This window comes from Narcine bancroftii, chromosome 9, assembly GCF_036971445.1.
Source record: "Narcine bancroftii isolate sNarBan1 chromosome 9, sNarBan1.hap1, whole genome shotgun sequence".
In the NCBI taxonomy this organism is placed as follows: Eukaryota; Metazoa; Chordata; class Chondrichthyes; order Torpediniformes; family Narcinidae; genus Narcine; species Narcine bancroftii.
Window position 1 is genome coordinate 121,792,936 of NC_091477.1, and position 23,787 is coordinate 121,816,722.

Below are 23,787 nucleotides of genomic sequence, written 5' to 3' on the forward strand. Positions count from 1 at the left end.
AGATGAGGTAGGAGAGGTAGAGAAAGGTGGGCAAAGGGAGTGACAAAATGAGAGGAACATGGACGGGGTGAACAAAGATGTCATCAGAGAGTCCACCGAAAGGCCAGTTCCCCACCTGGGGCTTTAGCTCACCTCTCCCTCTCTTCCCCTTACAGGCTGGGAATTTGGATCCCTGGGATTTGGGCTAGTGCTCATTTTCCATGGCCGGTATCCTAACTGCCCCACCTTGCCTTGGCTGCTGAGATGTTGAGACATCCTTCCTCCTGCCTCTCTTAAGAGCGACATCCTAGCCTTGCGACTCGCCATGCCTCACTTCTTGGTCACCATGAACTGCACCCAAAACTGCAGCCTCCACTCCATGGACCCTCTGGGAGATGACATCGACCACCATGTTAACTTCTTCCCCATCCCCACCCTGTCCGTAGTGACTACTATCTGTGTCCTGCTGGCCTTGATCGGGATTTGCGGCAATCTTATGACCATCTTGATTGTGCTGAAGTTCAAAGACATGAGGACCACCACCAACTTCTACCTGTCCAGCATGGCCCTCTCGGACTTGTTCATTTTCATATGCATGCCTCTGGATTTGTACCGCATCTGGAAGGAAAGGCCATGGATTTTTGGGGACTTGCTCTGTAAGCTTTTCCAGTTTGTCAGCGAGAGTTGCACCTACTCCACCATCCTCAGCATCACGGTTCTGAGCATGGAGAGGTACGTCGCCATCTGCTTCCCTCTCAAGGCCAAAATGGTCATTACCAAGGGCAAAGTCAAAGTGGTCATCTTCTTCCTCTGGTCCTTGGCTTTCACCTGTGCTGGGCCTATCTTTATCTTGGTTGGGGTGGAGTACATGAATGGAACGGACCCACTCCTGACCAGTGAATGCAAGCCCACCGAGTATGCGCACAGATCAGGTCTTCTGAACATCATGCTATGGGTGTCCACCACCTTCTTTTTCCTGCCCGTCTTCTGCCTGTCTGTGTTCTACAGTCTAATTGGGAGGAAGCTTTGGAGACGAAGAAAGGAGGCACTCGTTAGTAACAGGGAAAATAACCACAAGCAGACGGTTAAAATGTTGGGTGAGATACTTTCAATTGCTGCATTTTCAAATGGGACATTGGGCTTCATTGTTAGAGGGGTCGAATTTAAGAGCAGGAAGGTTCTGCTGCAACTATACGTGGTCCTGGTGAGGCCACACCTGGAGAACTGTGTGCAGTTCTGGTCTCCTTACTTGAGATAATATGTACTGTGATTGGAGGTGGTGCAGAGGTTCACCAGGTTGATTCTGCTAATGAGGTGGTTAGCCTATGAGGAGAAATCAAGTCACCTGGGACTAGACTTGCTGGAGTTCAGAACAATTTTATGCCCATCCTAATTATCCCCTGAGTTGAACACTTAAGAGTCATCTATGTTGGTGAGCCTGTTGTCATATACTTTCAAGACCAGGTAACGCTGGCAGATTTCATCTCCTCAAGACATCAGTATGTAAGTGGAGTTTCCACAACAGTTCACTCTGCATTTCATAATCCCTTTGAAGGTGTGTGGTATGCTTGGCTTCATTGGTCAGGGCAATGAGAGGTCATGTTGCAGCTGTATGAAACTTTGGTTAGGCTGGACTTGGAGTATTGAGTGCCGTTCTGGTCACCTCATTGCAGGAAGGAGGTGTAGGCTTTGGAAAGGAAACAGAAGGAGGCTGCCTGGATTAGAGGGAAGGAGCTATGGTGAGAGACTGGACAAAGCTGTGCGGTTTTCTCTGGAATGTCGGAGGTTGACCGAAGCGTATAAAATTGTTAGAGGTGTACATAGGGTGGTCAATCAGAACCTATTCCCCAGAGTAAAAGTATCACATGCTCACAGAGGCTGGTGGGTGTAAGGAGCGGGCTGTGGAAGGAGGTGGTCGAGGCAGATGTTATTGCAGTGTTTAAGAAACATTTGGATGGATACATGAGGAATATATTTAGAGGGATATGGCCAAACACAGACAGGCGGGATGAGGTGTGGGTGGGTCATATCGGTTGGCGAGGCCACTATTTCCACACTGTATGACTGCAGGATGTGTGTTTGAGGTGAGGGGGAGAAAGGAAGATGTGTGGGGAAGATATTTTACACAGGGAGTGGTAGGTGCCCGGAGTAGTGGTGGAGCAGATACAATGGAGGATTCTAGATAGATGCATGCACATGAAGAGGATGGAGGGATATGGATTGGGTCCAAGCAGCAGAGTTTCCATAAGATATAGGAGCAGAAGTAGACCATTCAGCCCATCAAGTAGCTCTGACATTCTATCATGAGCTGATCCATTCTCCCACTCAACCCCACCCCCTGCCTTCTTCCCATAACCATTGATACACTTCAAACTTCCAGGGCTAGACTGTACAGTGTTTCATGTCCACTCTTTTGCCTGCTCTCACTCTCTAACTACTCCCAATCACCAATTGATCAGATCACTTTCTTAACAGCTTACCCCCATGATCATCCCAGTTTTACCCTATCAGAAATATGTGCAGACCTATGACCTCCTATGGTCTCCCTCCTAGGTCTGGTGAAGCCTCTTTGACCTGAAACGTTGACTCTATTTCTCCTCTACAGATGCTGGCTGACCTGCTGAGTAATTCCAGTGGCCTCTGTTTTGATTTTCTCTGTAGAGCTACCACCTTTTTGTAATTCCAAGCATCCTTCATTAATTGAACCCAGAGGTCAACGTCCTGGGGTCACCATTCCAACTCTTCATAAACTGCATGGCACGGTTAGTGCAACGCTGTTACAGCGCCAGCGATTGGGTCTGGGGTTCGAATTCCGAGCTGTCTGTAAGGAGTTTGTATGTTCTCCCCGCATCTGTGTAGGTTTTCCCACCCTTCAAAACATACCAGGGGTTGTGCAGTCAATAGGGTGTAATTGGGCAGCACGGACTTGTAGGCCAAAAGGGCTGTATATCTAAATTTTTCCAAAGATTTAAATTTAAAAAAAATAAATTATGGTGCAAATGCAGAACCAATGTTTCAGGCTTGAGCCCTTCATCAAGGTTCATACCTTGATTCAGACCACGATGAAGGGCTCAAGCCTGAAACGTCGGCTCTATATTTTTCCTTTTGCTGTATAAAGGTCACTTTTTGACCTGCTGCGTTTCTCCAGAGTCAGGTTTTTATTTCAGCCACGGTGTCCGCAGACTTTTGTGCTTCATTTCTTTTTAAATTATGGTGCAGTGGCTTCACTTCTGAATGTTTTAAAATTAGACGAAACACACGGTAACAGGCCCTTCTGTCCTACCAGCCCATGCTGCCCAATCACCCAGACATTTTGAAGAGTAGGCGGAAACTGGAGCCCCCAGGTAAAAACCCTTGTAAACACGGGGAGAATGTACAAACTCCTTACAGACAGTGTGGGATTCGAACCCTGGTCACCAGCACTGTATCAGTGGGCCGCTAAATCCCTCTTAATTTTTGAGAGCAACGTTCACTCCAAGAACCTTGCAGCCTGTGAAGTACAATCCCCGTGGAGTTATTGGGGTTTCAAGATCATCCTCTGCACAGAAAGGGTTTTAACAGACCTGTAAGAGGGATAAGACAGGTCAACGATCCTTCCTGATCCTGGCCCCATTCACACTGGTGTCCTCCCTCATCGCATCACTGAGTCTCTACGTGCTTGAATGTCAGGAGCAGAGTTTGACTCATGACCTCTGAGCCAAAGGCCAAAGTATGACTTAATTAAACGCACTCCGCTAGAAGATCTCAGTGGTTCCTGCAGCGACAGTGGGCAAAGAAGATTGGTTGACACTTTGGGTCAGAACCCTTCATCAAGACTTGGTTTTCTCCCACTGATGCTGGTCGACCTGCTGAGCTCCCCCAGCAGAGAGTGTTTGGCGTCACATTCCAGCATCTGCAGGCCTCCTGTCTGACTCCAGCATAATTCACAGAGCTGACTCCATAATCGGAACTTCAAAGACCTCAAAGTACAAGATTAATTCGACAAAGTGATGTTCAGAAATGTGAGTCTAATTGTGGACTGTTTCACTGCTCTGTGACATGGGAAACTTCTAAATAATCGTGTCGTGCAAAGGATTAAATGATCTGTCAGCTGTTCTAGCATAGAAGGAGACTCTTTGGCCCACAGAGACTATGCTAACAATTGAGAAGAACAATTCTATCTGTGCTATCCCCTGCTCTTTACCCAGCCTTGCAAATGATTTTTCTCTATCTCTACTTCCAAAGCAACGAGCATTGGAAATCCCTGGAGGAGCCCTATCGCCGGTGGGTCCCGGATTGGGATAACCTAGCAAGTCAACCCAATTTTCCTCCCATCCCCTTTGAGGGAAAACTTTGAACCAGTGGCCCCTGGTCCACAAGCCGTTTGTGAGTTGGAGCAGCTTCCACCTTTTTACCTTCTTTAAACACATAAAAGTGCTCAGAACCAGAATTACCAAAGTGATTTCTAGAAAACTTTATTCTGTGAATAGTTTTGGGCTTCCTATTTAAGAAAGGATGTGCTGACTTTGGAGAGGGTTCAGAGGAGATTCACTAGGATGATTCCTGGAATAAAAGGGTTATCATACGAGGAGCATTTCACAGCTCTTGGCCTGTACACGTTGCAATTTAGGAGAATGAGGGGGTGGGGTCTCATTGAAAGATTTTGAATGTTGAAAGGCGTGGACAGATGTAGAAAGGTTGTTTCCCACTATGGGAGAGTCTAGGACAAGAGGGCACAACTTCAGGATTGAAGAGCGTCCACTTAGAACAGAGATGCGGAGGAATTTCTTCAGCCAGAGGGTGGTAAATCTGCAGAATTTGTTGTCACAGGTGGTTATGGAGTCCGGGTCACTGGGAGTATTTAAGGCAGAAATTGATCGGTTCTTAATTAGCCAGGGCATCAAAGGTTATGAGGAGAAGGTCAGGCAGTGGGGCTGAGTGGGGAGAATGAATCAGCTCATGATTAAATGGTGGACAGACTCGATGGGCTGAATGACCTATTTCTGCTCCTTTGTCCTTTGGTAACGTCGTGGGAAAGGAATCTCTCAAGAAGCACATCACCACCTGCACTGAGTGAGTGTTGGACTGCATCAAGACATGGAACAGAAACAGGCCCTTCATTTACTCTAATGCCATCTGCCTGCACATGGTTTACATCCCTCCCTTCACTGCCTGTTTATGTACCCATCTAAATGCTTCTTAAAGATTGCTTCATATCTTCTTCCACCAGCTCACCCGGCAGAGCTTTCAAGGCACCTGCTTCCCCCTCTGGAGAAACATGCTTTACACATACCCTTTCCATTGTCCTCTAGTATTTGGTATTTCCCCCAGGAGGAAATACTCTGATTGTCTGCCCTCCCATAATCTTATAAACTTTAAGCTTCAAGATTGTCATGTAGTAGACAGTGCAATATTACATGGAACTTGCTTTTGCCTGCTGTAAGGCAGACAGATTTGCCTTTGGCAGAAATTGCCTGGAGCACCTCTTACATTCAGAAAAAGAGAAGCAAAGGAGAGCCCCTCAGAGTCCACGAGTGTCTGTGGATTCGCCTCCAGCCCTCCTGCAGCCTCTGCAGCCGCACAGACACCTGTTTGATCCATTGGCCACCCAAGCCCCAGATCCAGACCTTCAACACAATGAGGAAGCCTTTCGGGAGCCCTTCTGGCCCTCTCGAATAGTTCCCACGAGCCAGTCTCCAGCACCCTGCAGCATGTCCGGGACCCCCGACTGCAAGTCACCCACCACCTGTGTGGGTTTGCTCAGCCGCTGAGCCCCTTGTTGCTTCACTGCCCTGGTCACTGTCCTGTAGTGTAATCTCCTCTGCTTCTCCTTCTGAATGTTTGGGGGGGGGGGGGGGGGGCGATGGGTGGTGGTCCTCTGGTCTCTGGAGTATGCACCTCCTTGTGGCTGCTGAGCACAGGCACTGCCATCTTGGGCACAGACCCAACAGTTGTAGGATTTTAAATAAAAATACCATCGGCTCCTTTAACAGGCTGTTTAGAACCATGCAGAACTGTTGGCATGAGTACAGGGCAGTGAGTCATTCAGAGCAGCCCTGGGTCTTCACTCTCCTGGGTCCACCCCAATGGCAACGTCGATAGTTCGGCAGCTTCGACTGAGCCACCATCTTTCATGACACAAAAATTTTTACTTGCTGCAATCAAACAGGGACTTGGTAAAAACTGGCAAAAATTAATTAAAAAGCCAGCTACAATAATATACTTACTTGAATTAAAGACTAAAATATTCAAACCACAGATAATAAATATTCATAATAATCCTTGTGCAAAAAAAAAGTGTCTTTGATGTAGTGCAGACGTCCTTTTGTGGTGTGGGAGGTTCAAGAGCCTGATAGATGCTGGAAAGAAGCTACGCTTGAACCTAGAGATGCTGGTCTTCAGCTTCTGTACCTTGAAGGGAGCAGAGAAAAGAGGTTATGACCAGGGTAATGGGGGGTCATTTATGATGTCGGCTGCCTTCTTGAGATATCACCTCACATCGATGTCTGCGGTGGATGGGGGGTCGGAGCCTGTGATAGGCCTGGCTGGACCTTCTGTGCTCCTGGGCACTCAAATTCCCAAATCAGGCTGTGATGCAGCCAATTAGTAGATTAGAAATTTGATGGAGTATTAGATGATGTGCCAACTCTCCTCAGCTTCCTTCAGAAATTGGTGTGTCTTCCTCATCATTGCCTCGAGGTGCTGGCTCCAGGAGAGGTCTGAATCAGTACTGGTGATTCGGGACACCTCAGTCAGGGGGAAACCACCTTCCTTGCATTCTGCCTTTCATGTCCTTTAAGAATGTTATTGGTTTTGGTGAAATCTCCTGTAAGCTCTGGAAAATGCAGTCTTATCTACACAGTAACCTGTTACACAGCAAACATAGCAGCCCTGGATTCCATCACGTTTCACCACATGTCCTGCGCCGCAAGAACATTCTTTAGACCCAAACAGCACATAGTACCAAGTTCCACAAAATCCTGGACAAACCGTATATGGGCAGTTAAAGGGAGAGTCAAGAGGGAGAGGTTGGATAGGCTGGGTCTTTGTTCTCTGGAGCGTAGGAAGCTGGCCACCAGTCTTCTTTCCATCGAGATCATCTACCTGAGGCGGTGTCTTAAGAAACCCCCATCCTCTATCCACCAGGACCCCCACCAGCCAGGCCATGCCCTCTTCACTCCGCCACCATCAGGAAGGAGGTACAGGAGCCTAAAGATGAGCACTCAGCGGCACAAGGACAGCTTCTTCCCCACTGCCATCAGATTCCTGAATGATCAATGAACCGAAGACCCTGCCTCATTTTGGCTTTCCATGCACTATTTTTGTTTATTGTTGAAAGGTGGTTTATATGAATGTTTGCCCTGTGAAGCTGCTACAAAACAACAAATTTCGTAATTTGTTCATGACGATAGATTCTGATTCTGAGGTAGTGATCTCACAGAGGTTTATAAAATCACGAGGGGTCCTGGTTACTAGTTAAGTAATCCAGAGAATAGGGAGGGGGGGGTTGGTTACCGTACCAGTAATCCAGGGCAGGGGATGGGAGGAATTGGTTATTGGTTTAGTAATCTAGTGGGTGGGAAACAAACTGTTCTTGAACCTAGATGTGCTGGTATTTCAGCTTCTGAACCTTCTGCCTGAGGTTTGATGGGGGTCCTTTATGATGTTGGCTGCCTTCTTGTGATGGGGAGGGGGAAACTCGTTCCCACAGGGAGGGGTTGAGGGGGAAATTGAGGGCCCAGGAACAGCATGTGAGGTGATGTGGACGGGGACAAGGTGAGAGTGGTCGAGAGCAGGAGGACCCATTATTATAGCACAAAATCTTCTGGGCAAAGTATTTAGTTCTTTGTAGAAAATCAGAATTTGGGAGGACTTTGTTCTTTGTTTTAACAAATAGGTTCAAATAATGTAGAAAGAAATGTTATACTGTCCACACAGCCACCTGTTCTTTTACATTCCTTGTAAAATTTAAAGCTTTTTGTGATTTATTTTCTTGAGATTAAAATTTAAATGATCCTGAAAGTAAACAATTTCCCCCAGATCAACATGAGAATGTTGCTAGGACTTTGGGGCCATGAATCTTTGTGACTTTTCTTCCTCAGGTGAGTAAGTGGGGAGGGGCATAGATGAGGCAAATAATCAGTCTTTTTCCCAGGGTAGGGGAGTTTAAAGCTGAAGGACATGGGTTTGAGGCGCAACCTCTTCACAGGGATAGGAAAGGCTTGGAGGCAAATAGGACTAGCTCAGATTGACTACTGGATCAACTAAAGAACTGATTGTGGACTTCAGGAAGGGGAAACCAGGAGAACACTGTAAGGAATAAGGCCCTTCAGCCCAACTTGTCAATGCCGGGCAAGAATCAGGTTTATGCCATGAACTTATCATGAAATCTGTTGTTTTGTAGCAGTGTCACAGGTGTAAATATTTGCTGTAAATTACATCAAAAAAATAAACTAGTTCAAAAGAAGAGAAAGTGAGGCCATGTCTGTGGGTCATTGTCCATTCAGGAATCTGATGGCGGAGGGGAAGAAGCTATCCTTGTGCCGCTGGGTTCACGTCTTCAGGCTCCTGGACCTCCTTCCTGATGGTAACAGTGAGAAGAGGGCATGGCTGGGTGGTGGGGGTCCATGAGGATAGAGGCTGCTTTCTTGAGACACTCCCTCTTGTAGATGTCCTCGATGGAATGAAGACTGATGCCCCTGATGGCGCTGACTGAGTTCACAGCTCTCTGTCGTCTTTTCCTGTCCTGTGCATTGACACCTCCCGACCAGACAATGATGGAACCAGTCAGAATGCTCCCCATGGTACATCTGTAGAAATTTGCCAGGTGATGCACTGAATCCCCTCAAACTCCTCACGAAGTATAGCCATTGACGAGCCTTCTTCATGATGGCATCAACATGGAGACTCCAGGATGGATCTTCAGAGATCTTGACACCCAGGAATTTGCCCTCTCCACTGCTGACCCCTCGATGAGGACTGGTTCATGTTCTCCTGATTTCCCCTTCCTGAAGTCCACAATCTGTTCCTTAGTTGACCAAGTAGTCAATCTGAGCTAGTCCCATTTGTCTCCAAACCTTTCCTTTCCCTGTCCAATTATAGTTGAAAGGTTCATATAGTACCCACCTCCACCCCCTCTTCTGCCATCCCTGTAACCTGTGAACGTCAAACCTTGATAAATGCCTTGGCAACGTTTTCTTTTTGCAAGGCTGCTGCCATCAGGAAAGAGGAATAGGGACCATAGGGACTTGTAGCACCAGGTTCAGGAACAGTTACTACCCCTCCAACATCAGACTCCTAAACAGCAAACTCTATCACTCATTTAAGGACTTTCACCTTGTGCATTATTTATTATTGAATAATACAGGCAGCACCAGTTAGTACAACGCTGTTACAATGCCAGGAATCAGGACTTGAGTTCGAATCCTGTGGTGTCTGTAAGGAATTAGTTCATTCTTCCCGTGTCTGCATGGATTTCCTCCGGGTGCTCCAGTTTCCTCCCACCATCCAAAGCATAATGAGGGTTGTAGGTTAATTGGGTATAAATTGGGTGGCATGGGCTCATGGGCCTGTAAGAGCCTGTTACCGAATGGTATGTCTAAATTTAAAATCGATACAAATTTATTTTCCGTTCATTTTGTTTACATTTCTTTCTTTGTTTATATTTCTCTCTTTTGTACACATATCTTTTCTCGATAATTAGTCAATCTGCCTGGCCCACAGGGAAAAGGATCTCAGGGTTGTATGTGATGGCACATATGAAAATACATCTGAACTTTGAACGGGAACCCTCACTGATCTTATGACCTTTGAATGATTTTCTCATTTAATGCGTGATTTTGCAATACTTTGAAACACTCTTTGACAGCTCATTTATTGTATCAGGAATATTCCCGGATGGTTGACCTATAAATACCAAAGAGAGAGACTTAATTGAAAGGTTAGTCTACCTTTCATTTTGCTCTGCCTTGGCGCCTGCATTGTGCAGTGAGGCTATTATTAGTATCACAAAGTTTTCCTTTGAGTTTTCTTTCCTCTAACATTCAGCCATCTTCAATAATTTTAAATTATATTCTTTGAAGTTCTCCGCATCTCAGTCGCTTGAAAATATTCTCAGTTTTTCCACTTTTTAAGCAAAGACAGTGTTTTACAATATTTTAAAACGGGAGAAAATTGAAAATCCCCAGATTCAAAGGGACCTGGGAGTCTTCGTGCAGGACGGCCTGAAGGTAAACTTGCAGGTTGAGTCCGTGGGGAAGAAGGCTGACGTGATACTGACGTTCATTGCAAGAGGAATAGAGGAGATGGGTTGTGATGTTGAGGCTTTATCAGGCCCTGATGGGACCTCACTTGGGGTATTGTGAGCAGTTTGGGTTCCTCATTTACGAAAGGATGGGCTGACATTGGAGAGGGTTCAGAGGAGGTTCACAAGGGTGATTCCGGGAATGAAAGGGTTATCATATGAGGAGCGTTTGACAGCTCTTGGCCTGGACTTGTTGTAACTTATGAGAATGAGGGGGATCTCATTGAAACATTTCAAATGTTGAAAGGCGTGGACAGAGTAGATGTAGAAAGGTTGTTTCCCACGGAGGGAGAGTCTAGGACAAGAGGGCACAACTTCAGGTGGAGGGTGGGGGCTGAATCTGTGGAATTTGTTACCATAGGCCGTTGTGGAGGCCAGGTCATTGTGTGTATTTATGGCAGAGGTTGAGAGGTTTTATGCCAGGGCATCAAAGGTTATGGGGAGAAGGCTGGGCAGTGGGGATGAGTGGGAAAATGGATCAATTCATGATTAAATGGCAGACTCGATGGATGGAATAGCCTATTTAAATTTAGATATACAGCATGGTACCAGCTAATTTCGGCCCTTGAACCTTGTTGTCCAATTGCACTCAACTGACCTCCAACCTGGTATGATTTTGAAAGATGGGAGGAAACTGGAGCACCCACAAGAAATCCAGGCAGACTCAAGGATAATGTACAAACTCTTTACAGACAGCTCCGGTTTCAACCCCGGAACGCTGGCGCTGTATCGGCACACTGCTCTAACCATGCCGCTTGCTCCGATATCTTATGGTCTTAACAAGGAAGTGTGCAGATGCTGGGGTCATGCGCATAATAACCAGGTAGGACACGCATCATCCATTGAAGGGCTTAGGCCTGAAACGTTGGCTACCCTTTACTTCTTATGAATGCTGTTGAGTTTATCCAGCATGTTTATGGACATGTGAGAGAGAGGGAGCTGTGCCAGTCCATGGGCCTTATTTCCACCACACCTCCTCCCAAGCTGCCTCCTGGAAGGACCCATTCTGTTCTCCTCGTTCTTCTGCCCTATGTTACCCTGCTCTGCTGACCCTTGCCTTTAAGACCTCCACTCATCTGAACTCCCCTTTTCCTCCCTCTGACCACCCCCCAACCCTCTTCATTCCTAAAGAGACCTGATATAGTGTTTTAGCCCGAAACATCTATTGCCTTCTACAGATGCTGCCTGATCCATTGAGGTCCTCCAGAATTTTGTGTGCTGCTCTATTTTTTATCTATATTGTTTAGCTGACTGTTTCTGCTCCACTTCTACTGTCCAGGCACCCTCTCTTCCCCAGACCAGGGGTACCATTGTCCTGTTCTCAACATCCACCCATGAGCCTCCATTTTCATATCTTCAGTCCTCGGAGTCCACGATCTCACCCCATCCTCACCCAAATACCCTCAGCCTTGCGGCTCTCTGAGATCTTCCTGTTCTGGACCCTTGTCTAACCCTTTCCCCAGGCCAACAGTTGAGGAATACTATATTTGTTTTCTTCCCTTGATGCATGGTCAAGGTGAGCAGCTAAAACAAATACTGGAGAACTTTAAATGGTCCAAGGCTGCACTGATGGGAGATGTTTAATCAGGGTTAGCCCTGTTGCGTAGAATATCTTGTGAACGGTATACTCAACTTAATTACGATGGGGTTTACGTCGGGCTAATATGCAATTTATCATCATCTGTGTCCTGGCAAGGTACAAATGCAGAACTGCAAGTCTGAAATATGAATAGATTTTCAATTAAACAAATTTTATTCAGCAAATTGAATCACATTAGTAACCTCATTCACTGGTGATGGCTGAAAGATATATTCCAACTTTCCTGAGCAGTCGCATACAGAACTGGCAGGGAAAGGGGTGTTTGGTACAGGAAGGTTGTTCAATGAACTGAACCTGTTCCTGCATCACTGAAAACACACACACACACACACACACACACACACACACACATGCACACACACACACACATGCACACACACACATGCACACACACAAACACATGCACACACAAACACATACGCACGCACACACACGTGCACATGCACGCACATGCACATACACACACACAAATGCACACACACGCACAAACAAACACGCACACACAAATACACGCGCTCACCCACACATGCCCACACACGCGCGCACGCGCACCAATGCCCAGCCTGTGCTTTGTCTTTTTGAACCCTGTGCACACCCATCTCTCATCCTTTCAGACGTTGCTTAAAAACTGCCCAAGATATTCATGTCGATTTGATTGATAGTGATCCTCTCCACCACCTGCGGAGGATAGAATAAAGCTGGACTTTTACCCATTTTACTGCCCTTTTCTTCTGTCTTGTTACAGAGTGTGGAGAACATCCCTCGATCCTGTGGAGAAATGAAGGAATGGTGGTGTGTGCTGGGAGTGAGGGTGGAGAGCATTAAGGCATCAATATGATTGAAAGAGCACTGTATATGTGTGAAAAAGAAATAGTGTATATCATGGCTAATGTGATTTATGGTGTGAAAAATAAAAAAATTTAAAAAAATTTAAAAAAAAAAAATGATTGAAAGAGTGCAGAGCAGATTTACTAGGATGTTGCTGGGATTTCAGGCAAAGGTTAAGCAGGTTAGGACTTTATTCCCTGGAGCATAGTAGAATGAATGGGAGATTTGCTAAAGTTTTACAGAATTATGAAGGGTGTAGATAGAATAAATGAAAGCAAGCTTTTCCACAGAGGGTCGGTGAGATACAAACCAGAGGACATGGGTTAAGAGTGAAAGGGGAGATGCTTGGGGCGGGGTGGGGGGTGGGGGGGGGAAACTGCTTCACACAGAGAGTGGTGGGAATGAGCTGCAGTGAATGCAGGCTTGATTTTGACATTGAAGGAAAATTTGGGCAGGTACATGGACAGGAGGGATATGCAGGTCATTGAGATTGAACAGGATAAAAGCTCAGCATGGACTAGATGAGCCAAAGGGCCTGTTTCTGTGCTGTAGTGTTTGATGGTTCTATGATTAATCATAAGGCAGTTTGAACTGTTCATGATTCGGAGCCACGCTCATTGCTCTGGGCAGCCGCACACCTGATTTGTGGTCATGGCAATTGTAGCAAATTTTTATTGAAGATCTTTGGGATTTTGCCAAAAATCTTGGATCTGAGCCCAGGTTCTGGAAATTGATTTTTACTTAAATGTGTACTTTATCTCACAGTAATTTCATATTTGCTCAAAGTTTTTATCTGATGTTCTGGAATAAATCTGAAGTATTTTCTTTATATGGTTCTGGGTTTATGGCAGCTAAACGCATTCCAGAGGTGTTCCCAACGCAGGGTTGAGGATAGACTAGTGGGTGGGGGGGGGGGTCAGGTGAGGGCTGGAGTTGGGGGGAGAATATGAGAGAATTTCCCACAGGGATCTGCCTGCAGGAAGTGAAAGCAGCTCGCCCACAGAGTCGGCATCGCGGGTAATCTTTGGGTGACCGACAGATGCATGGGAGCAGAAGTTCACCAGGAGAAGCTTGTTCCTGCCATTATTGTGGATCTACCAACACCTCAGCAAACATCTCTTTTATTTTGAATACTTTGAAAATTTTAAATGTAGGATATATATCCACCCCCCCCCCAACCCCCCTAACCCACCCACAACTCAGTCCCAAAAACCCCAAAGAAAGGAAAGAGAAAGAAAATGGAGATTTAACATCAAAAATACAAAACCACCATGGATCTGAGGAACCTCACCACGTTGAGCTTCAGGAAGTTCAAAAATTTAAACCCATGTAGTCCAAATAGGGGATCCATACTTTAGAGAAAAAAAGATAATTATCTGGTCATTATACGTTATCTTTTCCAGTGACCTCAATTCCATTTGCCACTTCTGCAAACCCAAATCAATCTAATTTTTCCAAGTAATGGCTTTTCCTTGCTACATTTATTGCCAAGCTTAAAAATGCTATTTGAAACTTAGTCAACCTGTGAACCAAACTCAACCTTTTAATTTTTCTTTGGCTTGGCTTCGCGGACGAAGATTTATGGAGGGGGTAAAAAGTCAACAACGTTGGGTCAAATGGTAATTTATAACTTACTCTAAAAATTCCTTAAGCCATCTCCAAAAAAGTTAAACCTTACCACATAACCAAGTCAAATGTAAAAAGGAACCTACTTCTTTAAAACATCTCAAACATAAATCTGAAGAACTTAAATTATATTTCTTTAATTTCTGAGGAGTTAATTATAATTGATGCAAAAATTTATGGATGAACTAACCTATATTGATCCTTAATAATCTTAGACCTAATATCCGTACAAACAGATCTCCAGTCATCATGGTCAATTGTAATTCCCAAATCCTCTTCCCATTTCAATCTCAATTTATGAAGATCTAATTTAGACGTCTTACTTTGTAACTGTTTATATATTTCAGAAATAATTTTTTGTTACCACCTTCTGTAAGTAAAGTTTCAAAATTTGATTATCTGGATAATCTCAGAATATGCCCAGAATTATCCAATAGCAATGCTTTAACTTGGTAATAACAGAAAAGGGTATTGTTTGGAATTTTGCTTTAGGGTCTAACTCATAGGAATGTCCACAGCCCAGTTTGGAATGATTCATGTTAATTCTGATTTTCAGTCCATCTGCTGATCACCTTATTACAGGAAGGATGTAAAAGCTATGGAGAGGGTGGAGAGGAGATTGACCAGGATGTTGCCTGGATTGGAGAACATGCCTTATGAAGTAAAGTTAGCAGAGCTGGGGTTTTACTCTTTGGAGCGACGAAGGACGAGAGGTGACTTTGTCGAGGTAAATAACATTATGAGGAAGTTAGATAGGGTGGACGGCCAGCCCTTTTCTCCTGAGGCGATAATAGCAAAACAGCAGAGGGCATCAGTTTCAGATGAGGGGAGGAAAGTTTAGGGGAGACGTCAGGGGTATGATTTTTTTATATAGAGAGTGGTAGGGGCCTGGTATCCATTGCTGGGGGTGGTAGTGGAGGCTGGTACAACAGAGACATTTACAAGTTTAGGGGAGATGTCAGAGGTAAGTGTTTTACACAGAGAGTGGAAAATATAGGCACAGGGATTAAAGAAAAATGGGCGGATCAATTTAATTTTAATTTAGAGATTCAGCACGGTAACAGGCCCTTCCAGCCCATGAGCCTGTGCTGCCCACATGTCCGAATTAACGACTAAATCCGTACATCTTTGGGAGGAAACCAGAGCACCCGCAGGAAGCTCACGCAGACACCCGCAAACTCATTACAGACAGCTCCAGATTCAAACCCGCTGACCACTGTGCTAAATCGGTAAGGATGTGGGATAGGGAAGAGTTAAGATGCAATAGATGTTCTGTGGTTAGTAAGGCATTACCTAAGGTTGTGTCCAGCAGCAAGCTCACAGTGTGTCCTGGGTGGTGTGGATCATTGATGATTGCTGCTGCTCTCCGACGGCAGCGTTCCCTCCTGGGATTTTCTCCTGGGGGGGGGGGAGTTCTGCCTCTGATGTCCTGAGCTGTGTCCACTGCCTTTTGCAGGGCTTTACACTCTGAGGTATTGGTGCCCCCAGACCAGATGCAGTTGGTCACCACACTTTCCACTACACCGCTGTAGAAGTTTGTAGAAGGTGCAGAAACATGAAGTCCAGGTTCAAGAACAGTTTCTTTCCAACAGTTATCAGGATCTGGAACCTCCCCTTGTTACCCTGATTAGGGGCAGCGACCACAAAAGGACGGTCTGCACCATTGCAAGACATTTTTTTTTTGCTCTTGGATAACTGCTAAAATTTATTATCTATCTTATGTATTTATTAAGTCTTTTAATTTAAATCAATTTGTTTTTCTTTACAAGTACGGCTCGGAGACGTCAGATGTAAGTTTCTTACACAGTGAGTTGTGGGTGCCTGGAATGCATTGCCGGGGAGGCTGGTTTAACAGAATCATTTCAAAGACTCTTAGGTAGGCTCGTGTATGGAAGAAAAATAGAAGGTTATGGGGATGAGGATGAGACTGCTGTGGAGGAGGTTTCTATGGGTCGGCAAAGAATAGTGGGCCAAAGGGCTGGAAGGTTCTATGTTCAATGTGACTAGAAAGGAAGTTGAGAACCAGTGGGTCAGATTGATGTGGAGTTGGTTTCTACCGGTTGTCACAACAGTGTGGACCACCCTGTAATGCTCCATGTTCTATGTTCTCCCTTCCAGCTGTGGTCATCTTTGCCTTTGTCTTGTGCTGGCTCCCGTTTCACGTTGGACGTTACCTGTTCTCCAAGGCCTCTGAGGTTTGGACTGAGCAGTTGTACCAGATCAGCCAGTACTTCAACCTGGTCTCCTGCGTCCTCTTCTACCTAAATGCTGCCATCAACCCTATCCTCTACAACATCATGTCGAAGAAATACAGAGTGGCTGCCGTCAAACTCTTCCAAATCAACCAGGTGCTGAGGAAGACTCCATCAAAGGTCAAGGAGCATAGTGTGCCGAGCTGGACTGAGTCCTCAGTGAGCACTTGACCAGTGATGTCCACCAGGAGATGTGGTCACGATATCACCGCACATATTCGTGGAGGAAGACTTTGTAAGATGGACCGAGAGTGCAGTGGCCACCCATTGGATAGACGGCCATGTGTGGTTCTGGTCAGAACCAGTTGTTGCTGCAACAAGACATTGTACAACTCGAGATTGTGAGATGTTCCTTTCAATCTTGACCTCAAGCCCTCCTGTAAATGGGTGTTGCTCTTTGTTGAAAACTTATAAATATTACCATGGCAGAAACCAATCCACGGTCAAGAAGGTAACTGCAGGATGTGACCATACACAGTCTGAAATGTTCTCTGATATGTGGTAAGGTCGTGAAGAGTAAAATCCCTCATCCACAAGCCTTGCATCTGGCCATGTATTGTGGAGATAGGTTTGTTTATGAGTCTGAATCTCGAAGGAAATTGCAATCAATTTGGCATTTTCATTGATTTATCGCTTTCCAGCATGGAAGCAGGCCCTAAGGCCCCACTCATCCATGCTGGCCAAGATACTAATTCCATTTGCCTGCATTTGGCCCATATTTTTGCTCCAAACCTTGCCTGTCCATGTACCTGTGTGAATGTGTTTTAAATTTGGTTATTGTCCCCTCTCTCCCCATCCACCACTCCCATGGGCAGCTCGTTCCACAGACCCTCTACGTTCTTTGTGAAAACCCCGAACCCTCGAATCTCCTTAACTTCAAGATTCCATGGACATATAAATACACAAATGTCTTTTCCCTTTGTTTTCCCTGTAAAGATACACAAAGGGGTGTCCAGGATTCCTTTCATTTCATGTAATAGCACTGAACACGTAATATTACATGAAATTGCCTTCTGCCTGCAGTGAGGTAGACAAAGAGTCACCATTAGTGTTGCCTGGTCCCCCTTACAGTACAAGAGAAAGAGAAGTAAAATGAGAGTCCCTTCAGAGTCAATGAGGGTCCGTGAATTCACCTCCAGCACCCCAGCAGCCTCTGCAGCCGCACAGACTCCTGCTTGATCTGTCAGCATCCCAAGCCCCAGGTCCAAACCCCCTGACATGATCGTGAGGCCTTCAGCACCCAGGGCCCTTCAGGAACCCTTCTTGCCCTCAGCACTCCCTTGAATCCCATCTCCAATACCTGGTTCCCACGAGCCAGTGTCCAACAGCCCACAGTCCCTGACCACTTAGCCCGCAGCCTGTGTGGATCCATCAGCCGCTGAACCCCTCTCTGCATTGGTGGTGGGGGGGGGGGGGTTCTCCCCATTTCTGGTGCCCTGCATTGGTCTGCTGCTCCCCCAGAGTGTGCAACCCCTTATGACTACTTCTGTGCTCAGACCCGTGGTCGGAAGATTTTAGGTTCAGTTGCCTCCTCCAACAGGCTGCTTAATGTCTGTACAGAGCTGCCGGCAGTAGGTGGTTGAACTATTTGGAGTTTAGATTAGGTGGTTGAATCCTTCATAGAAGCACAGTGTCTCTGCTCTCGGCTCTCCCATGCCCACACCAGTTACAGCAGTTCCCGTGGCTCTGCTATTTATCTAGTCCTGAATACCCTACCTTGGGACTACTTTATCCATGAATCAAATTCCCATTTCATGCCCTGCAGAGTGTTCTACAGGAACAGCCAACCTTGGGCTATCATGGGAGGGTGAGGAGCATCTTATTATAGCCAGGCCTGACCCGGTGTTGCCCCAGATATTGTGGGAAGGAACCCTGGCAGAGATACCATCACTAGGTGAGGTCCTCAAAGGATGGAAAGTGGCTGACATTGTGCCTTGTCAGACAGAAAGACCAAGCCAGAGAATTACTGACTTATCATCTGAGATTTATTCAACCACATGACCACTCCTCCCCTTCTCAAATCCAAAAGTCTCTCTCTATTTGTCCCTTATGATCATAATGGGCAGAAGGTTGGGCAGGAAAAATGGATCAGCTCATGATCCATTAATGGAAACTTACTGGGCTCATTTTTGCTCTGATATATTATTGTTTTATGGTTATAATCTTATTGTCAAAGCAATGTACATATTGTTACTTTCTACAGCCGAACAGTTGCTTCATAAAAAACGACAACAGTATATATTAAATTAAATTAGAAATGAGATCATAAATACAAAATATAGGCCATTAATAAGAGGAAAGAATAACTTGCAATAGTGCAGGTCTCTGTGGTGTTGGAGCAGCCCCTGATCAGTGCAACGTGCGAAGGTTCAAGAGCCTGGTCGCTGTTGGAAAGAAACTGAGCCCAGAGGTGCTGGTCCTCAGCTTCTGTACATTCTGCCTGAAGGAAGTGGTGAGAATGTGACCAGGGTGATGGGGATTGTTTATGATGTTAGCTGCCTTCTTGAGGGAGTGCCTCACATCGGAGTCTGCAATGGAGCAGAGGTTGGAGCCTGTGATGGACCTGGCTGGATTTGTTACCTTCTGCGTTCCTGGGTATTTGAATTCCCAAACCAGGCTGTGATGCAACTAGTCAGTAGACTTTTACCATATGCAACCTGCTGATGCTTTTGATAGAGTATTTAATATCTGTTCCCTGGTGGCGAGACCGTGGTAACAGCGTGGTCAGTCCACTGCCTGAATCCACCAATGGCTGGCAACATTACTTGGCCATTTGATGCTCGTTTGGGATGAAGGAGTCCCTGTTGAGAATGGGAGAACTCTTCCCCTTCCCCAGCTCCTCCCTGCCTTCAACACCACAAGGACTGCAAGGATTTGTACGAGGCATCAGTATGTCCCCCTCGAATGTACTCTGACCTGTGGCGTGGACTCAGGGGCAAAGGGAGCAGCTTGGAAGCCAGTCAGTGAGTGGCCAGCCCAACCAGTTGTGGTCTCACAGTCAGATAAACCACCTAGTCGTGCACTGGGAAGGGGGTGGGACAATTAGAGAGACAAGTATCCAGGAGGAGGTAACAAGGCTTCCGAATGTCTTGTAGGAATATGATGTGTTGTTCCTCAAGCTTGTGTTTAAGCCTCACCATGACAATGGATGAGGCCAAGGATAGACATGTCACCAAAGGAATAGTTGGGTGGGGTTTGAAATGGTTGGCTACAGGAAGCTCAAACTTGGACCCAGACACAGTCCTAGGGGTTTGGCAAAGTGGTCACCCATTCTGTGTTTGGAAAAACCTAGTGGATGTTGCTGGGACTTGAGCTGATTGACAGGGAAAGGATGAATGTAGGTTAGAACTTTATTCTCTGGAGAGTCAGAGAATGAGGAAGATTTGATGGAGATGTACAAAATTTTGAGGGATAGAAATAGAGTAAATGCAAACAGGCTATTTCTACTGAGATCAGACACAAACTAGAGATTGTAGGTTAAGGTTGAATGGTGAACCTTGAAGCGGAACTTCTTCATGCTGAGGATGGTGGGAATGTGGAATGAGCAGAGGTGCTGTATGTGGGCTTGATTTCAACATTTAAGGAAAAATTCTTGGGAGGTACTTGAAGGACACTGGTGTGTGAGCAGGTCAATGAGACTTGCCAGAGCAGATAGTTTGGCATGGATTGAAGGGCCTGTGTTCTACAGCATCTCCACTGTACTTTCACCAAGGTGGAGAGTTTGCAGGGCTTACTGTGGGTGAATTACGATGAAGGTGACACCTTGCCGCAACTGCTCGGCTGCCAGAGTTACTTCGGCCATGCATGAGTCCAAATGTAATTACTCACTGTCTCACTGATCAACAACTCATCCCGTCAACTTTCTGCCAACCCAGCAGAGTACTCGGTGTGTTGACTGCCAGGATTCCTGGATTCAAGCAGAGAAGATACTTAACTTTATCCAGTTAATTTATATTGTGGCTCCCACCCCCTTCTTGTGTCTGGGTGCGGCAGAAATTCTCCTCTGTGTAGCTCTCTCACCCACAGGTGATTCCAGGTTTGGAAGCAGGATTTTCCCATCTCTGCAATGACGCACATTAATTTCAACTTAAAGGTTTAGTTTGTGCAGTTCTTTCCATCCAGTTTATGAAAACCCCCCTTTAGTCATTGAGATCCAGCTCATTACAGCACCCAGAGGTTTCATCATCAGGGCCGAACACAATCTGGTGGATGAACCCAGCATGTCCAGCAGCATCTGTGGGAGAAAAAGGACAGTCAACATTTTGGGTCAAAATGGTCTTGAGAAAAGTTTCCACCCCAAAATATTGACCACAGTCATGTTTCTGACCCTATTTCATAATATGACAATGAGTGGCTGGAGGGGGGAGGTGGGGAGAAGTTCTGCAGAAGATGGAGGGTGTGAAACACAGAAGTCTGCAGACACTGTGATTGCAGTAGAAACTTAGGAAATGCTGGAGGAACCCAGCAGGTCTCGCAACGTCTGTAGGAGGGAAAGATATCTAAGTGACTTTTCAGGCCTGAGCCCTTCATCAAGGTATGAGCAAAAATGCAGGCCAATGTCTCAGTAAGGACTGAGAGAGAAAGGTGGAAGGATGGGAGGGGGAGGAATTTAGGTGAGTGGTTGTCAACCTTTTTTTCCACTCAAGTACCTCCTAGAGCATCCTGCGTGCTCTGTGGTTACTAAGGGAATACTTACGGTGGAAAAAAAAGGTTGAGAACCACTGATCTAGACACAAGGTAATAATTGGACATGAATTGGAGGAAAGGAAAAAGGAAAGGTGAGAATCTATTGGCGGTGTGGTGCGACGTTAGCCAGAATCAGACACACAGAAGGTAAAGACTGTACAACAGGCTTTAATCCACAAAGACTTCCTCACAGCCAGGCTGGCTGTAGCTGCAGCAACTCTGAGTGAGGCCTCAGTGAGGCTGGCACAGGCTCATATCCCAGAGGGTGATTGACACCCGACCGGGTGTTGTCCTGTCCCCTTACACTCCTCCAGGTACAGAGATTTCCCCCTGCAGTAGGCCAGCAGTACTCTCCTGCAGGTACAGAGGTTTCCCCCTGCAGTAGGCTGGTGGTGTACCACCACAGTGGGAGGGAAGTTTTTTTCCTCTCTGTGAAAAATATGGTGGGGGGGGGTGAGTGCTAATGGAAACCAGAGAGGTCGATGTTAACGCAAACTGGTTGAACAGTGGCCAGATGGTATATGCGGTGTTCTTTCTCCAACTTGCAGGTGGTCTCAGTTTGGCAGTGCATAAGACCATGGACAGACACGTCGGCAAGTGAATGGGGCAAGGAATTGAAATGGGTGGCCACTGAGAGATCCCTGCTATTGTGGCGGACAGAGTGGAGGCGCTCATTGAAGTGATCCCCCAGTCTGCGTCTAGTCTCTCTGATGTAGAGGAGACCACGACAAGAATATGGTGATCCCCGCAGATTCACAGGTTCTGTCGAGGATCCCACAGTTCAGAACTGTGGGTATGAATGGTAAAGGTTTCATTCGGTTTCCTAGCAAGTCAGTGTCCGTGCCCGTGTTTTACTGCTAATGTCAACACACTGTACAATATCCACATGCACCAAAATTCTTACTTGCTGCAGTTGAAGAGGTACTCGTAAAGCTGCACAGTTAGTGCGACACTGTTACAGCACCAGCGACCTGGGTTAAAATCCTGCACTGTCTAGAAGGAGTTTGTACGTTCTCCCCGTGTCTGCGTGGGTTTTCCCCGGGTGTTCTAGTTTCCTCCCACCCTCCAAAAGTGTACGGGGAATGTAGGTTAATTTGGGTGTATTTGGGCAACATGGGTTCAAATGGCCAGAATCGACTTCTACTATGTTGTAAATGAAATGAAATGAAATTTAAAAAAAATTAATAATATATTAATTAGTCCTATTTTAGGTCATTTTTTTTTAACCTTTGGTTCAAGGAAGCACTCATCGTGGGTTAAATTTAATTATCTGATCTTTGTTAGATATTTTTTACTGACCAAAATGTCGATATGACCTGTTTTCTTACTGTAATTGTTAATTGTTAAAATCTTGCTTCTTTTGAACAATTATCCACCAGATTTACAACACCTCGACATCATTTCTTTTCATTATTTACAGGTTAGAAGCTTTTAAAATCCTTTAGTTTTGAAGCTTCCCAAAGACCTGGAACTTAATATGACAGGGATGATTGATCATTTCCAACTGAATTATAAAGGTGTGGGATCTGGCCTTTATGAATCACTTCTAAATTGATCCCTGGACAGAATTAAAAAATGAAGGGACTAAGATTTTCTACAGATATTTTCTGAAACTACATGGGTCTCGATTGTGAAACGAGTGCATTCATCCTCTCTTTGTGTTAGACAAGGTTGTTCACCGGGCCCACTATTCTAAAGTCCATATGGCTAAATTCTATTCTAATTTTGCTTCTAAATGTATAACTGAAGAAGATTCACTGGATGATATATTCTGGTTATGCCCTTCCCCTTCCAATTTTTGTACCTTGTCCTTAGTTCTTAATATTACTTTCATTCCAAATCCTTTTCTCGCTCTCTTTGGAGTAAGTGGGCCAACGGATTTAATTCTGATGGCTTCACCTTCCCATGTCATTGGCCTCGCCTCCCTTACTGCTGGAAGAGCCATATTAATGAGATGGAAAGACACTGCTGCCCCTCCCACTCAAAATGATGACTTTGATGCTCCACGACTGAAATGAATCTGTTTCTTTAAGGAGTTCTTTTCTTATTTGCTTTCAACATTTGTAAGATGAACTCGTTTTTTGGCTTTTGAACCCAACGTTTGCCATCCTTTTTTTCATTGTTAGTGGTGGACCATTTGGTTTGTCGGTCGCCTTCGAAGGGAGGGAATTGAATTGGATACTTAAGCACAGTGCCTGCCTTTTCATTCTAACACAGGCCTCAGTAACTATTTGTGTTACGGACGAGATTCATTAATACTTCATTTTATTGTCATGGACCTAGGGAATGTTTATATGATAAAACCAATAAAAATATTGAAAAGACATTTTAAGAAGTGTAATAATAATAAACATAATTGAATTAAATTAAAAGAGATAACAAATACATCAAAAAGATATCAATATTCACAGTTGTTTTAGTGCAGGAGCAATAAAAGGATCTTTGGGGTGTGGGAGCCGTCCCTGATCAATGTAACTAGGGGAGGTTCACGAGCCTGGTGGCTGTTGGATAAACAATTGTTCTTGAACCCAGAG

The 23,787-nt window shown here is 45.5% G+C and overlaps 1 protein-coding gene across 1 annotated transcript; it reads left to right on the forward strand.

Annotated features, from left to right (window-relative positions):
- The first annotated feature begins 304 nt into the window (after positions 1-304).
- On the forward strand, positions 305-17,143 carry LOC138743637 (growth hormone secretagogue receptor type 1-like). The gene is made up of 2 exons (XM_069899164.1): positions 305-1,076; positions 16,434-17,143. The coding sequence occupies exons 1-2, from the start codon at positions 305-307 to the stop codon at positions 16,736-16,738; spliced, it is 1,077 nt and encodes a 358-aa protein (XP_069755265.1). The 3' UTR covers positions 16,739-17,143.
- The last annotated feature ends 6,644 nt before the right edge of the window (positions 17,144-23,787 follow it).

What these genes read in the sequence shown, in the direction of transcription:
- LOC138743637 (XM_069899164.1), top strand. Translation starts at nt 305, where the DNA reads ATGCCTCACTTCTTGGTCACCATGAACTGCACCCAAAACTGCAGCCTC. An exon ending in GCAGACGGTTAAAATGTTGG is followed by an intron (nt 1,077 to 16,433) that starts GTGAGATACTTT and finishes TCTCCCTTCCAG; the next exon opens with CTGTGGTCATCTTTGCCTTT.